Below are 16,870 nucleotides of genomic sequence, written 5' to 3'. Positions count from 1 at the left end.
GGAGCCGAAGCAGCGGAGAGCCGCGGCGGCGGCAGAAACAGCAGCGCCGTGGAAGGGGTGCGATTCAAATTGCCCTATAGGTAAAGCCTGTTGCTGCTGCACGGGCGTAGAGCAGAGCTGGCGGAGAGGAGCAGCAGTTTGTCGTGCCCGGCCTGCACATCAGCACACGCACGAGCTAGAGAGTGAGAGAGTGATATATAGAGCGAGGCAGCCCGCTGAGCAACGGGCCAGTAATGTGCGCTGGTCGGCACAAATCGGGAGATTATGGATAGGCTGCCGAATCTGACGCGCGGTTTGTAGTCTCTGTCTCTCTTCTCTACTTGTTATGCTTCTGCTGCTGCTGATTTTATTGCACGCTGTCATGTGCTAAATTGGATTCTGGACTCAAGAGACTCTGTGTGTGTGTGTGTGTGTGTGTGCGCGCGCGCGAAAGTGTCTGGGCTGTGGCAGCGCCAAGAGAACGTGTGTGTGTTGCTAGGGCTATTTATAAATCTGTCGATTTTTTGCCTTTTTTTTCTTAAAGCCGTCGTCGCCTTTTGTCGGGGGTACAAAATGCGCGAGTGTGGCGACGAGCGAAAGAGAGAAGAAAGCCCTTTGCTCTACATAGAGAGAGAGAGAGAGAGAGAGAGAGAGAGAGAGAGAGTCGTCAGGGCCAAGTTTTCGGCGGATTGTCGATATAGCCACTCGTACAGCTTTACCCTCGCTGTATAGTATAGGGCTAAGTGAATTCCGACGGGACTCTTTTTTCCGGAGCTTTGGCTCGGCTATGAATTATTATTATTTTCACTTTTTTTCCAGGTCGGGATATTTTCCTGCGATTTCAGACTCGAGGCTGTAATCAGCGTCGCGCTATATGCATTATAATCAGGCGAGCAATTTTCGCGTGCAATTAAAAGATCTCTAATCGCGTTCTCGCTCACTCCACGGGTTACGGTGCGTCGTTCGAATGTTTAATGATTTCGTGAACTAGTTTGCCGTGTCTACCAACTGCCACACAACCGCGGATTGATCGAGTATCTGAATCCAATTAGCCGAATGATTTGCCTGTCGGCTCGATATTGTTTACGCGATTGATTGACGAGGTGAAACTATTTTTTATTTCTCTCCACGAAGGTGTAGACGATTCAATACCCATACCAGGCCAAAACTGCGTGCTGGGCTCGTCTGGCTTCTTACTGGATGGGACGTTGGTCACCTCGCCGTCATGGGAGTCCGTCAACCAGGAGCTGAGGTGGTTTTTTTTATTGCACACCTATGCTTTCGCCTGTCTCTTTTTCGTACTGAGTTTCTACACGTTTTTCTCCTTACTAAACTTAAGGCAAGTATCATACGAAGCTCTTTCGCTAATTTTATTGATATATCGTTTATACGAGACCACCTGATTAACATGTTAGCCATACTGAATATTCCGTTCGCATTTGCAGATCTTTAATCTCGACTCCTCCCCTCATGTCCACGATAAACATTAATCTTTGCCTGCTCGGCGCCTCAAGGTCAGGCTGCCTTTTTATAGATCCTTACAATCTTAAAGAGGTGAATCGAACTTGAAATCTTTATTAAAGCGCATACACGCTGCGTGTGTTACATCTCTTTCGAGATGATCGATGCAGGCCAAAAATGACTCGATCTTGCGTCCCTTGCAGATTATGCCAAAAGTCATCGGATCGATCACCTGGGATATCGGATTTCCCTTCATTACCTCGGCGTTCTGTCTCATCCAGCTGGCTTTTCTTCAGCTCACTCAGGTAAACGCGGAGATTCCGATCATATTATACCATATTATGATCTAGAATAATTTATTAAAAAATAAATGAATACAAATTCGCAGGTGAAGTTCGGCCTGGAAAAGTTCCAGAAGGAGACCTACCTCAGCCTGATGATAATCTTTCACTTCTCCTGCATCATCATCAGCGACGTGAGCCTCGCTTTCCACGTGAGCTACATAGCCACCTACGTGGTCCAAGATGTTTTCCTGCTCTGGGGCATAGTTTTGTACGTGACCTTCCTCTACGCGGGCTACAAGGTCAAGGCCCTGCTGAGAACCTTACCCTCGAATCTGCTGACGCGCGACAATTCGGGCGCGAATCAGAAAGGTCGGTGGATTTGCATACAGATCGAGCGATCTCCAGGTAATCCATTCTTTCGCCCGCTGAACTAGCCCGCCAAAATGTATATATTTTGTTTATAGGCATAATGCAGCTTGCTATGCTAGCGCCTTATAATAACTTAGCCACGTCTGTCGCTGCTGCGCTCGTACCTACCCTGCTTGGTCCGAAGCTAAAAGCCTTCGACGACAGCGAGCCCAACAAAGGCCCTGACACTAATCCCAGCTTAAACTCCAGTAAGTTTAGTGCCGAGTCTGTGTGTGTGCGTATATATATTTTTTGCGATCGCTTATTATACTATTGTTGTGCAGGCGATATAAGTGTTTTTAGAACGTTAACACGCTCGCCAAGCGCGGCAATTATTGTACACTGTGGATAATAACTACTCTTGTTTTTTGGGATTGATATCGTGAACCAAAGCGAGCCTGTTAATAGAATAAATAATTTGCTGATATATTTATTTCATCTATTTGTTTGTATTATATACAAAACATTTATGGTCTTTCCCATGATCTTATCAATTATTTCAACCTTCTCAGAGTCGAAAAATATAATTATAACCAAATAGGCACTTTTATCAATTTCCGCTCCAACGAACCCCCGTCGCACCGCCAAGGAAAAAAATTCCGTTAATCAGAAGGAAATTACCCCTGGCTGAACAAACCCATGATTCACTACTCGCTTCGAAAGATCATATCGCATATAACGTCCACAGGTTACAATCGCCCGACGGACCCGACCTCCTATGTGTTTGTACATATCGCCTCCGACAAAACAAACGTTCGGTATTATTGAGCTACACCCCCATTAATAACCCCCTTCTATTTCCAGCATCAAAAATTCAGTGTGTCTGTACATACTTCGAACCTTATTCTACGAAAAAAAGGAAAAACAAGAGCCACTCATTGCGCACTGTGTCGTCATCATCCCCCAAAAAGCTCCTCTAACAATTGAAAATTAAATGAAATTTGAAAAGTGCCATGTTATTAACGGAAACCATGCTAAGTAGTATCGTACATCGTAGCCCAGCGCGGCGGCTCGGTCAAGTCGAGCTATCGGGTGCAGCAGGAGAACGAGAAGAACAACCGCCAGGACGAGTCGTTCGCCCAGCCCATCTCAACAGTGCCTGAGGTCTACGTTCGGCCGCCAACCCCGACGCCCTCGATCGCTAATCTGCCGATCATCACCGTCTCCAGCCCGAGCAGACGGAGTTCACTGGCCAGTCGACGGGGCAGCGATGTTTCCGGCCGTAATTCCAGACGAGCTTCCGAGTGCAGCGTGAGGTTCGTCAACGAGGAAGACGCGTCGCCGAATGCCGAATTTAGCTCTGGTGAGTATACTACGTTGGATGTCTTACTATTTCCGGGTCGTACTACTGGCACTTTCGCTTCTTGTTCAAGTTAGTTTGAAACTGTTAATATCTGCTCGCGTCTGATGTTCGTAATTTTTGTATAAAAGATGAAGTATACAGTCTTGCGTAACAGGGTGTATTATTTATGCGCCTGTGTACATACGGTCGTTCACGAGAACCTAAAGTTCTGGAGAAATATGATATTGTGTACACTTTCAATAAAATAATAACGCCAGAAGTTCCGTGACACGCTTTCGCTTACGCGAGTTTTTCATAATAGATGCGTTTTTCCTTGTAAATTATTTTTGTAGTTAACGCGAGTACAACTTTTGACGCACTTATTTCTGCGCTATAAAGCTAATTTTACGAAATATCAGAACTTTCCGTTCATCAGTTTCAAAATCACAGCATATCGAGCTTATAACAATTCATAAGCATACTACAATCGGCCATCAAACTTTAACATACAAGCATCCGCTTGTTGACCGTACGTGCTGCACGTTGATAATAAGATTAACTCGACAAACGCGGCAGCGTCGCAAGTCGCAACAAATTCAAAGCTTATAATCCCCTAAAAGCTCTCTCACGACGGAAAATAAATGCATATAACAACAGAGCATCCTCCTGCAATCAATGCCCAAACATTGACACAAAGCCCGCGTGTGTACTCGGAAATCCTGCCTAAGCAAGCGTGTAACGACGGACCGCGCAACCATCCCCACAATCCCTCATTGAAATTACGCAAGCATTCCCGATCGTGTTGCACAACCCGCACTATACAAATAGGCAAGCGGAGCCCGGAGCCGGAGTCGAGTCCGCGACAGTCGCCGTCGCTGGATCGGCCGCGTACCCCCGAGGGTATTCTACGCCGCAATTCCGATTGTATCAGCACGACCCCGACTGGCAGCAACAAGGATCTGCGTCGCTCGTCTGACTTCGGACACGAGAAGAATCGCTCGCAATTCGCCACCAAACTGAGACGCAACAGCGATTTTGGCAACCGGACGCCAAGGAGGGCTCAACAGGAGCAGGAACAGTCAAAGCTCGCCAGGATACTCGACGTCAGTCCTACCGGTGAGTGTGTGTGTGTGTGTGTGTGTTGATTGGATTTTCAAATATAGTAGTATATGATAAACTTTTATTTTGCCTATAGCAGAACTTTCGAAGCTAAAATTAAAACCGACTGCTCCACGAATAGCGAGTTGTGAGAACAAAACCGAATTAAACAACGTTTCAGAAAAACGGGTATTGATTATACATATCTAGAAAAATTAGCATATAGGTTTGATTGGGAAAGACGATATTTAAAAGTGAAAGTTTTTCTTTAATGAACCGGACGCTGTTAATGTAATAGGAAAAAATCGTGCTTCATCTAATTTTCAAGTTTTCAATTCCAATGAAAGCCGCGAGTTTGTCTCGTGTAAATGAGATTATGGTAAAGAGAATTTAAATGCAAGCGCAGTTGCGAAAATGCAACTTTTTAACACCCTTGTACTCGCGACCCTGGAACTCGAAAAACGTTACTATTCACGACGATATGGCATCATGAGATGTTTTTTTTACAATTCGAGCTATTTTATGATTTTTATTTCACTTTGCGAATAATGGTGTTCAGTGTGCGTATAATATACGATATGGCTTTCCTTTACGAGCACACACTGGGTAGCAAAATGCTTGTACCGAAAGCATCCTTCTATATTAAGTACGAATGGAGTAGAGAGCTTCCTCTTTCATCTTTATTTTATGCGGAAATCACGTCTGTGCGTAATTTTGATAAAAGTCTTTAAAATGCTAAGATTTTAAGAAACAATGAATCTTAGAAGCTTAATTATTAAGATTTTCATACTTCATAATGCATAATATGATACTTTAATTACTAAGAGCATTGTATTATGTTATAGTGTATATAAAAAGTAAAAATACTTTTATAACGTTCATAAATTAAATTTCGTTAATAATGAATAATAATGTTCGGTATTTTCACAATGCAAACAAAGTTTAAACCTTTAATTAATTCAGACGATATTATATATGATTCTTTAAGAATAGCTCCAGAACAAATGATGCCTCTTCATTTCTATCAAATTAAGGACGTGTGTCGCGTTTCCTCTTGACAGATGATTCTTTTCACTGATTTTATATTGTGTTTCTTCATAAAGGATGTCAGGACGTCGATTAATAAAAATGCAAACTAAAAAAACTGAAGCTACATGAGTGAGAAGAAGAGTGTGCAGAGGAATGTCTTGCTGTTGATTGATTGAGATGCTTTGAGATAGATTGATCATGGCTTCGTGTGTTTGCTACTACGTCTGAGGCAACGCTAGAAAGAGTTAATCAACTTTTTCTTAGGTGGTGTGGTTTTTAATTTCAATCAGGCTACAATCTGTTTTGTTATGAAAGTTTTTAAATACAATTTATTTATTGAGTTTTTAAATACAATTTATTTCTTTTTATGTTACACATTGATATAATTATTAGACTTGGAATAAATAAGTGGTTTAAAGTAGTTGCATAACTAAACGAAGAATATCAGCAAATAATTTCCGTTATAAATTATTAAAGAAACAATAGTTACAATTACACATAAGTATATGAAGTACAAAATACGTTCGCATTAAATAATAGACAGTTCACTTTTCTACTTTTACCTTAGAAAGCTTGGAAATATTAATTGCATACTTGAAATCTCGTTGCAATGTAAGAAGTTGTTAAAATACAGAGAAATGTAAACGACAATGCTAAAAGCTGTTTTCTATATTTATGATAAAAGATTGTTGCAAGCTGGTTTAAAACAGAAAATATAATTTTATAGAAGTTAACAATAGAATCTTCTTGGTTAATTTTTTTATTAAAATTGTTTACGATGAATATATAGGTACATAAGATATCAACCGCGTAGCCAGGAGCTGTTTAATCAATTACACACCGACCAACCGCAAAAAAGCTGAAACTTATAAGCCTAGAGGGTCCAGTAATTGAGTTTGAGATCTAATTATGCTCTACTTTGCTTTACTTTAGACGAGTTCTGATAGCAAATAATCAGAATATATTAAAATATTTGCACATCTTAAAGTTAGACGAATTAGAATAAGCTATAAATATAACTTGTTTTTTTTTTTAATCAAAGACAGAAGTTTGTGACCTAGTCCTAAAAAACAAAATATTTGAATTGCTACGCTTTACCTTACTCTGTAGAAGTTCAAAAGTCATGTAAACGCGTTCATTATTTTTACTTCTTGGATACGCACTTCAAAACTGGGATGCATGAATGTGTACGTGCTTATGACGTCAAGAGTGCACGGAGCCAGCTTTTTTCAATTGAAATTTTCTTTCGCAAAGCAAAGTGGTGTTATCCTTCAGGCTTTCAGGAGTAATTAACTGCTATTTAGCACTAAAATTTACATAGTGTCGTATATGAGGAACAGAAATTTCATTTTGAACCTATAAATTATAAAGCTTTAATTTTTGATTATACGTTGTACGAGAAGTGTGTTTTAAATTAGCACACCTACGTTATATTCAGTGAGTTTTTGAAGTCTTACCGCAGTCAAAATTTTCCACTGGTATTCCAACCTACGCTGTTTGTAGCTTCTCAGCTGTGACGTACGTACCGGTATACGCAGAGTAATCGTAAAGGGCGTATGTACAATATTTAATACTTCATAAATGAGTTTTATTCGCAAGTTAAATTTATACACAATTTAGAAAATTGACGATTGACTTATTCTGAAAACTATCCAACGTAAATTTGAGAATCATAGAGAGAATTCAATATTTAACGTCAATCTTTTTTCTCAATACGACGTCAAAATTGAGAAATTTCCTGGACATCGATCTCAGCGATATTGAATAGCTGTCCATTAGTCTTTTATTTTTTAATTTAGACGTACACGAGTAATAAATCAATTGCACCCCCTATTCGATACCGTGCAGCGTATAAGCGATTAATCACAAAATAAAATCGCTTATTACAGCAGTTTTTTTTTCTGTTCATAAAACTACAATTTGTCGTACCTCCGACATCGAATATTATTACGCTTGGTTGTTTCAGCTCTAATATATCAATGATTGATATCTATATTTCATCAAATTGCTTCATGGAAATCGCCATTTATTGATTTCTATACGCACTGTGTGAAACGCCTGTCTTTCCATATTCTCAATTCATAAAATTCTCCTTCCAATCGCAGGCTCTAGGAGAAACTCCGATCTGGGCGGCCTAGCAGCGGCAAAAGTGGTGGAATCTCGTCGCAACTCGGACGTCTCCTGTCGCAGCAGCGATCGTCGCGGCTCTGACGTATCGCAGATCAAGCCTCTCGTGATCAACCGGCGCAGCAGTGACATCAGTATCCAAAATCTTGACAAGAGCCCAACACACTACAGCCCAAACTATCTACCGGACGAGAAGACTGAATCGCAGCAACAGCAGGAATTGAAGTCGGAGTCAGATTCGGATCAACCGGACAATTACTACGGGAACGAGAAAGCCGCTCTTATGAACGGCGACAATAAACCCAAGGACGAGGATCAGGGCAAGTCGCGCAAGAAGAATCTCTCGTGGAAGTGCGACAAGGTCAAGAATGATCAGGAGGATATTACCGCTGAGACGAGCCTACTGCCGGAGGTTCAGCAGCAGGGTCGAGTCACGGTATGTTCATTGGCCTATATTCAAAGGAAATTCTTTATTTTTACTAAAGAAACACACGTGGATGAGTAAATGTTCATAATCAATGAATCTGCTTTATTTTCCGCAAAACAAAGAGATTGAATGGATTTATTTTGATATTGTACTTTTTTGCGCGATAATATTTTAATACGCGCTGCGCCATTGAGTTGACCTCAAACGAAGGACATCTTCGACTATATTCACTGTACATTGGACACGACTGTGACTATTATCTGTCAACTTGTATTCCATCGACCAGAATAGGTGATACGTGAAAGGGTCCTGTATTATACAGTCATCAACTGTCCGTCACTCGGGGATATGCTTTAAGTAACACAAAAGTAGCGTTATCGCGCAGGAAAAAAACAACCCCTCCACCTTCGTGTCTTGTATGAATAGACTTTTTCTTTGAATTTAGATTATTCCGCTCGAAGAACCTAATAGGCCTTTACCTTATGTGATACCAGGTCTTATGAAAGTTTTATACCCTGGCGTTAGTCAGGGGGAGAGCAAAGATTTAGATAACAAAGCTATTTTTTGCCAGTCACAATGACGTTTCGGAAGGACTTTATTCCTCGTGTAAATATATACTTGGAACTTCTATGAAAAAGCTACTTTACAATGGCCTTCAGCTTTAGATAAGCGGTTGGTATCAAAACGTGAAAAGTTTTTTGTCGATTATTACACTATAAAAAACGTAGTATTTATGGAGCGAATTATTTTTAGTCAAACAAAGCATCAAGAATTCCCCTATAAATATGCGTATCAATTTTCTTACATCAATATCTGATATCGCCTGTCGATATCAGATATTGTAAGCAAATTGGTGCACACATTGATGCTGGGGGAATTCTTACCAGACACCAGATTGAACATTACGAGTTCGAAGAATATATACGCGAGATTTAATTTTCAATACTTACAGGGATTTGCTTTCACAAACTTGCATATTGGTATAGATTATTCGGCATTATTACGATGGAGATAATCAAAGGCCTCATTACGTCTACAGACTTGTAAAGAAATTGAGTTGAATACTTGATGCTCTCGTCAAATCAATCATATTGTTACTGAGTTAGAAATAGGTCTACTTGGAAATGCTATGAAAACGGAATGTCGAAGCACATTAATTAACAAGTACGCGCGATCGATAATACAATGTTCCAGGACATAATGCTCGCCAAAACACTCAATTGTGAATAATTGATGAATGAAGCGCCGATAAAAAAATCTAGCGAATTATTAAAATAAAATATTTAAAAACTCCCTCGTTAAAAGTACAATAACTTTTTATTGAGCGACGGTAAAAACGTTTTACGGGTAAAAGTTTTGATGCCCTGCATTCGCTGCGTAAAATTTTTATTACTGCAAAGATAGACTCGAATATTGTGGGCGTTCGTATACAGGGTGGGCCATTTTAATCAAACCAGTCTAATAACTCCTAAATTAAGCCATGAACAGAAAAATTGTTCAGATGAAAGATGTCCAGGATCATGGGGGACATCTTTTTGTGCAATTAGTTTTGACCTTGAACTCACATTTCAAGGTCATTTGAAGGTCAAATTTTTTTAAAAATAGGAACCCCTATTTTTAATAGCAGATTTGGAAAGAACAGGAAATTTTACGTCCGAAATGGTATTTCAAAATTTTTTTCATGACCTTCACAAGGTCATTTCAAGGACAAATGTTAAGAAATACTGTAATTGCTATTTAATCGCATTTTCTGATACTTTTATGATGAATATTCAAACCCAATGTGACAATGACCATGAAAATATTTACCTTGAAAACAAAATAATTCCCTAATTTCAGCGCTACCCAGGAACAACGACGTGGACGTATTAGGATTATGTTCCCTTTGGGGTGCTTTTTTAACGTGAGTCCCCTTGCCTCTCACTAGGATGCTTGTTTAATATTCGTTAACAAATTTTTAGTGGTCAAAAGTAAATTTTGAAGTAAACATGATAATTTGAAATATCTGAGTTCTTAATGGGAGTGGGAAATGGAACGTTAAAAATCAATGTTGTCAATTCATTCACGGTCGAAGCAGAGTCAAGTAAAAGTTTAACGTTTCAAAAGCGTAAAAAATGGTTAAACAATAAAGGTAGGATGTTAAAAAATACATTATTTAAGATAAAATATTAAACAGCATTTTGCTTTTGTAATATTAAAAAAAAATTTTAATAATTGTATTTGCCAATGTGCATCACTTCCAGTTTAGATGTTTTTTTTTTAAGTTGAATTTCTTTAATCTAATATGAATTGTAACGATTGTTCTCACGCTGTCTTCAATTTAAAGCACAATGTCTTAACGTAAGAAAATAAGAAGTTACAAATTTGATTTAAAAATTATACAGTTTGAAAATTCCTCCTTTTTTTTGTTGTCACTTTCTTATTTTGGTTTAGTTTCAATTTCAATAAAGAGTGAATGTAAATAAAATAGTTTTTCTTATTATAAACAAAATTTTCAACATGGGCGATTATCAATCCAATGAAATTATTGATATGATAATGATCTTAGGCGAAACCCGAAACAATGCCAGAGCCGCGGTGCGACTCTACGCTGAACGCTTTCCTCTAAGAAGGCGTCCTACTCACGACACATTACTCAGATTACTTCGAAGAGCTCGTGATGGACATCTTCATCGTCAACGCAGACACCACGAATACAACGAAAATGATCCTAATGTTATAGCCGCCTTAGCAGCTGTTCATCTCAATCCACAAATTAGTAGTCGACAAATTGAAAGAGAAATCGGTATACCACGAAGAACAGCATTGAGAATTCTCAATAATCTCCACTATCACGATTACCACATAAGATTAGTTCATGAGCTGAGGCCACGCCATTTTCTAATGCGTATTAACTTTTGCCAGTGGGCTTTAGGAGTTTTACAAAATGATCCAGATTTTTTCAGATTTGTTATGTTTTCTGAAGAGGCTATATTTCGCAGTGATGGTTAATTAAATAGGCACAATAGTCACTACTGGTCACCTGTAAATCCACACTGGTACAGGGCTATTGACCATCAAAACCGATGGAGTTTAATGGTGTGGTGTGGAATCATTAATGGTTACCTGATTGGGCCATATTTTTTCGGTCAAAATGTTAACCAGAATGGCTATTTGGCATTGCTCAGAGATCGACTGCCAGAGCTTTTAGAGGATGTTGACTTTCGGACGTTTCGGACGTAAAATTTCCTGTTCTTTCCGAATCTGCTATCAAAAAAAGGAGTTCCTATTTTAAAAAAAAATGTGACCTTCAAATGACCTTGAAATTTGAGTTCAAGGTCAAAACTAATTGCACAAAAAGATGTCCCCCTTGATCCTGAACAATTTTTCTGTTCATGGCTTAATTTAGGAGTTATTAGACTGGTTTGATTAAAATGGCCTACCCTGTAGAACTGGACGTTTGAATTTTACAATAATACAATGCTATTTTTACGCCGAGTTATAATATAGTTTTATTATTACATATGAACACAAGAATATTTTACACAGTACCCACACATTCGCAAACAAATCATTTCTATTTCAGTATTATTTGTGTTCACGCGTGCAACTCTCAATTCACGCCGGCATTATTACGCAAACAGTCCACGTTTGTTAAATAACAAGCCGGGCTAATTGCCTCGCACAAGCTCTGTAACATTCAGTCCGAAACGCGAAACGCGATATTTATACGAACGAGAGTGATTTTGGTTGGCAGGGCGCGGACTTTACACTTCATTCAATATTGAATCACATCGCGTACGTCAATCGAGCCAAGTCGGATACGCCACTGCACATACCCGAAGCGTCGACCGCCGCAGCGAGAAGGGCGCAGATCAAGAGGGTCCTAAATGTCACCTACGCCACAGCCATCCTCGGTATCATCCTCTGCATCGCCGAAGCTGGACGTATCTTCGGGCCTTACGGTGAGTATATACGATACGCTAGGGGCGAAGGGATTATTTTATTACGAGATTTCAATTTTCTTTATGAGGAAAGTTGCGGCGAGAGAAATAGCTTCAAGGAAAACTCGGTTGAATAAACTTCTCGTTAAATTGGCATTTATACGATGAAAAGTTTGAGAAGGATTTATCGCTGCACCTTTGATTTGAGAGGAATTACGTGGAGCTTTGAAAAGTCTGATCGAAAAATGCAACGTAATATTTGGAATTCCGATATGCTGACCTCAAAGAAAAATACACATAACTTGTTATACTTGAAGTATATACTTTGACTTTGTACATACCGCAGAAACTTTCGTGTGTATCCAGAGAATTGATGTTTTCTTGAAACAGTGGGACTGTAAGAAACACGACGGATAAAATGTTTCATTTGTTTTTAGTAACAATCGAACAGTTGTAATCTAGTAGAATAGTTCGAGCTTGGTTAGCTGTCGATTTTCGAGTAGCTACAACTCGTATAGGTCTGAAACAATGGAAAATTGGAAGTTACTTTCGCGCGAAAAACTTTCTTCAAATTTAGCAAGACTTCACAGCTCGATCTCTTCGCAGGACTGCTCGCCAACGTGGTGAAGCACAACACTAAGCCCACGGCTGATCAATATCCTCGTCCCTGGCCCTGGATAATCTACCAAACGGTGTGTCGTCTTCTGGAGTTGATAATGGCTTGCGCGATGGCGAGCATCACGAAACAACCCTCAGCCAGTCCCCGGCATCAATATCTGAGTAACTACCCCAACTACAATCTGCGGATGAAGCAACGGGAGAACCTCTACATCTAAAGCAATATATCACAGCGTTATACGCGTTCGTATAAAAAACTTCGAATAGAAAGAAGCTCAGTTATCTGATAAGACTGAGAGTGCGACCCAGGATGCCAAAATTATATACTTCTCAATTGCTCCTCCACACCTTTTCCTGCATCCTCTTGCGATCCGTATATACATAATAGGATATAAAACGCCGAAGTATATTCTTGTTGAATGGATGACCCGCGAAATATTAGTAGATGAAGATTTCTCCAATTGGAACTCGATGTAAATAGGAAAGGTACATTGTCGTATATCCAAATTCGAAAGATTTGTAAAATACTATGATTTGCAGTATTTTTCCATTTTCAAAGTCGTCGCGACGCGCATGTGTTTATTTGGACTATGTTGCAGCATGCTCATCTTTTTATTATCCACGAGAAAAACGATTATGCTATTTCATTAGACACGTAAATTAATATACTTAAAAGTCAATTTCATAATTCGATTACGAGAGATAAAAGAACTATGTATTGGTAATTGAATGCTCATTTGCTGACTTTGAAAAAGATAATTTTGTTCTATATACTTTGACAGAAACTTTTTCGCAAGGCCATATTATCTTTATTTATATGTGAAATTAAGTTAAAGATATGAAGTCATTGTATAAAGTAATTTACTTTTATAGCTTAAAAGTATTCTACTGGTGAATTTTTTATACACAGAGAAGTTTATCTTTAAGGTATCATAATTTTCATTGTATATTCATTTAATTTATTGCTCTCTTCATACTGCTACAAATATTACTTGTATAATTTGACTAGTCTAATTGTTTTTTACAATTTTTTAATTAAAAACAAAAGAAAAAATCTTTTTCTACCGATAGCATAAAACTCGTAAATGTTACCGTTATGCAATGTATTGTTCATTCCAACTTTTGATGAAAGGAAAATAATTATAATTGTGCTCTAATACGCATAATTTTCAGAGATGAAATGTAACAATTTAAGCGACTTTCATGAGAATAGAGATATAAATGCAGCAATAGGTCAGTGTAACATTTTAAAAGGAACTGTGTTCATACAAAGTACATTGATCAAGTGCATTTTTTAATATCGTATACAGTTACACCAACGCAAAATATTATTTTTTACTACTAATCAACTCAGTGAAAATTTACTTAGCGCTGAGAAGTAATAGTATTACGATTTTCTGTTATTACGTTATCACCAGACTCGATTGCTAAAATATACTTTTCAATAAAATACTGTTTTTACGTAGGATTGGTATTTGTGATACTGACTTGAGTGAAAAAAGGAAACACTTGATATCTGTTAGCGTGTCGCGGCTCCACGTATATTGTTTTCTATCAAACGACGTTAATCTATATAGTCGCGACAATAAAATGACTGTACATATAAATTAGCATAGTAGAATGATATATTGACACTATACTTTTGCACAGTGATCTTCGATTCGAGGAGGAGAAAACTCTTCGAAATTCTTATTTATTTTACAAAGTATTTTTTATCGATAAGTTTATTTAAGGAAGTATACACATATTTTATAACCAACTGAAACGTGCGTGATACTAATGTTAATTACTAATAATATTTTATAGTGATTAATTATTCAGTCGTTTCGAATTTCGGAGAGATTTTTTTTCTTTGATATAATGTTTCTTGAAAATCACTAAACTTACAAAAACCTTTTTAAAGTGCCCTATTCTTAAATGTTGAATAATGAAACAAAAAAGTTGTTTAATACTAAAAGATAAATGTCTAAATGGTTTATTTACAAATAAAACTTGTAACAGTGTTGTGATTCTAAATGTGATAAATGTTTAAATGTGTAGCAGTAAAAACTATTTTGTGCCCATTGTAAGCTGTATATTTACTGCGTACGATAAAGTTCTATTCTCTGCAAAACGATTATTTATTAACACTTTTTGACGCGGAATAAGAATACTATACCGTCTATTGTTTTTACATTGTGAATACTCTGAATCGCATTGTAAACAATCATCTTGTCCTTACGAACACTTTCATGAAGATTGAGTTATTAATAAACCACATATAGTAGCACTCGGTACGAAATAACAACTTTAAATGCTAGTTCGAGTAACTTCCGAGAAAAATACTAGAATAATTTTGAGGATGATGATAAGTTTTGTAATTAAATAAAGAAACCGAAGTAAGTGATCACTTTTATGCTGGACAGATCGAATAAAATGTCTGCTTACTTGAGAAGCTATAATGTTTCAAAAACATACTCAATCAAGAAAAAAAATATGAGGAATAAAATTTATTTCACTTTAAGTAAAATTTTGAAATAACTTTTCGGCGCGTTTATTTTTGATAAACAAAATAGTGCGGTTCAGGGATTTTTTTCGTACTGATTACGATTACATTCTGAGAGTGTTGCTGGCAATTGCTCATTGTTAAACCGTGTAAGTTTATATGGATACTTGTTTAAGTTTTCTATCCAAGCATAAAGGACCATGACTTAGAATTAAAGTTTTTAGAAAGTTATATCGAATACCTTTGAAGTATAATAAATGTTTTAATGTGCCAAATATTCATGTTAAATACTTTTCAGTGTTAAAGATTGTGCGACTTCGAAGAAAGAAACTTCAACAAAATTATATTAGTCACCATATACGTATTGTTACAGAAAAACGACTATTTATATACCAATGTTATGTATACATATTAGCATCAACGCTAAACCTGGCGTTTGATGAACTTCCTAGATAAAATATGCAGTGTACATTAATATTTTTATGAATAGCCAATACGATTCAAAGATATCTATATACTTTCGATACCTTAAAACTTTTTAATGCAGCACGAGACAATATTTGTCAATGAGATTAAACGGTTGAACTAAATTTTCGAATCGATATAGTAGCAACAAAAATGGAAGGGTAACACATATGGATTACCACGCATTTCATAGAAGTAACTTTTTGTTTGCAAGGTTGCTTAAATGAATAATTTTATTGATAAGACTGAAAAATCAACATTATCATATAGTTTAAGCTTTTTGCTTTGAAACAGATATTTTATTTCGTTTCGTCATAACTATACAATTGAGGTTTATTGTTAGAAAAAAAAAACAGTTTACTATAAAACTAAGCATTATAGAGTCTATCTGGTAAAACTATTTATGCTATCAAAAACCGAAAAATAAACAAAAAGTTGCTAATACCTGCATCCACGTTTGAAACAATATAAAAAGATATATTATAGTGTACAAGAATTCGTTGTCTTTCGATTGTTTAGCATCTAAGTACTGTGCATTGCAGTGTGCAAGTTGTATTAGATAGACCTGTCAATAACATCAAATCTTGTAAGTAGCAATACGTCATTGAAGAATTTTGTGAAATTGGATTAAACTTAACTCCGATTCTTTAGACCTTTTTATTCACGGGTTGGAATTGAGTGTGGTATACATTTTTAAAATAGTTTTAAAAAACGTAACTTACAACGTACAGATAATGATTTGAAAACATTATATGAAATAAAAAATGTATGTATGGAAGTACATTAATAATAAAAAAAGTTTTAAAATTGTTATGCAATTTCATTTGGAAATACAGATGTTAGTCTGAAAATTAAAATAGTCCAGAAGAATGAAATAAGTTTTTATATTTAATTAAATGTTACAATTGCATTTCTTTGATACCATGAAAAAATAAAAAAGAAACCTAATTTGAAGAATCTAATATTGTTGATATCAAGATACAAGACAAGACAAACTATATTTAATTATTTTTGAAATCCTTGCCAATATTTTATATGTACGAAACATATCTTAAGCATTTTGCAGAATAATACGTAGATATCAGAAGGGAAAGCCATTAATTGTTATTGCTAATATTCTTGAAACAACCAATAATTTAATTTAAATGTTTTACACATTAGTGGTTACTTTTCTCAACTTTTATTTAACAATGAAAACTTATATTTAGTTGATAAGATATATATATATATATATATCTTATATATATATATATATATATATATATATATATATATATATATATA

At 36.8% G+C, this 16,870-nt stretch overlaps 1 protein-coding gene across 6 annotated transcripts; it reads left to right on the top strand.

Annotated features, from left to right (window-relative positions):
• The first annotated feature begins 13 nt into the window (after nucleotides 1–13).
• Nucleotides 14–16,529, top strand: LOC100680409. Of its 6 annotated transcripts, none has more exons than XM_016987021.2 (11): nucleotides 14–292; nucleotides 1,120–1,318; nucleotides 1,425–1,533; nucleotides 1,644–1,745; nucleotides 1,829–2,093; nucleotides 2,189–2,341; nucleotides 3,115–3,435; nucleotides 4,234–4,530; nucleotides 7,647–8,104; nucleotides 11,832–12,039; nucleotides 12,625–16,529. In XM_016987021.2, exons 1-11 carry the CDS (start codon nucleotides 265–267, stop codon nucleotides 12,852–12,854), a joined length of 2,370 nt encoding a protein of 789 aa, XP_016842510.1. In that variant the 5' UTR covers nucleotides 14–264; the 3' UTR covers nucleotides 12,855–16,529. The 6 variants fall into 6 exon arrangements, with proteins under 6 accessions (XP_016842510.1, XP_016842509.1, XP_016842514.1 ...); XM_016987020.2 differs by having other exon boundaries at nucleotides 15–292; nucleotides 1,114–1,318; XM_016987023.3 differs by having other exon boundaries at nucleotides 16–292; nucleotides 1,114–1,318; nucleotides 3,130–3,435.
• The last annotated feature ends 341 nt before the right edge of the window (nucleotides 16,530–16,870 follow it).

This window comes from Nasonia vitripennis, chromosome 1 (genome assembly GCF_009193385.2).
Source record: "Nasonia vitripennis strain AsymCx chromosome 1, Nvit_psr_1.1, whole genome shotgun sequence".
NCBI lineage: Eukaryota > Metazoa > Arthropoda > Insecta > Hymenoptera > Pteromalidae > Nasonia > Nasonia vitripennis.
Note: the sequence above shows the minus strand (reverse complement) of the source record. Positions and strands in the feature narration are given on the sequence as shown.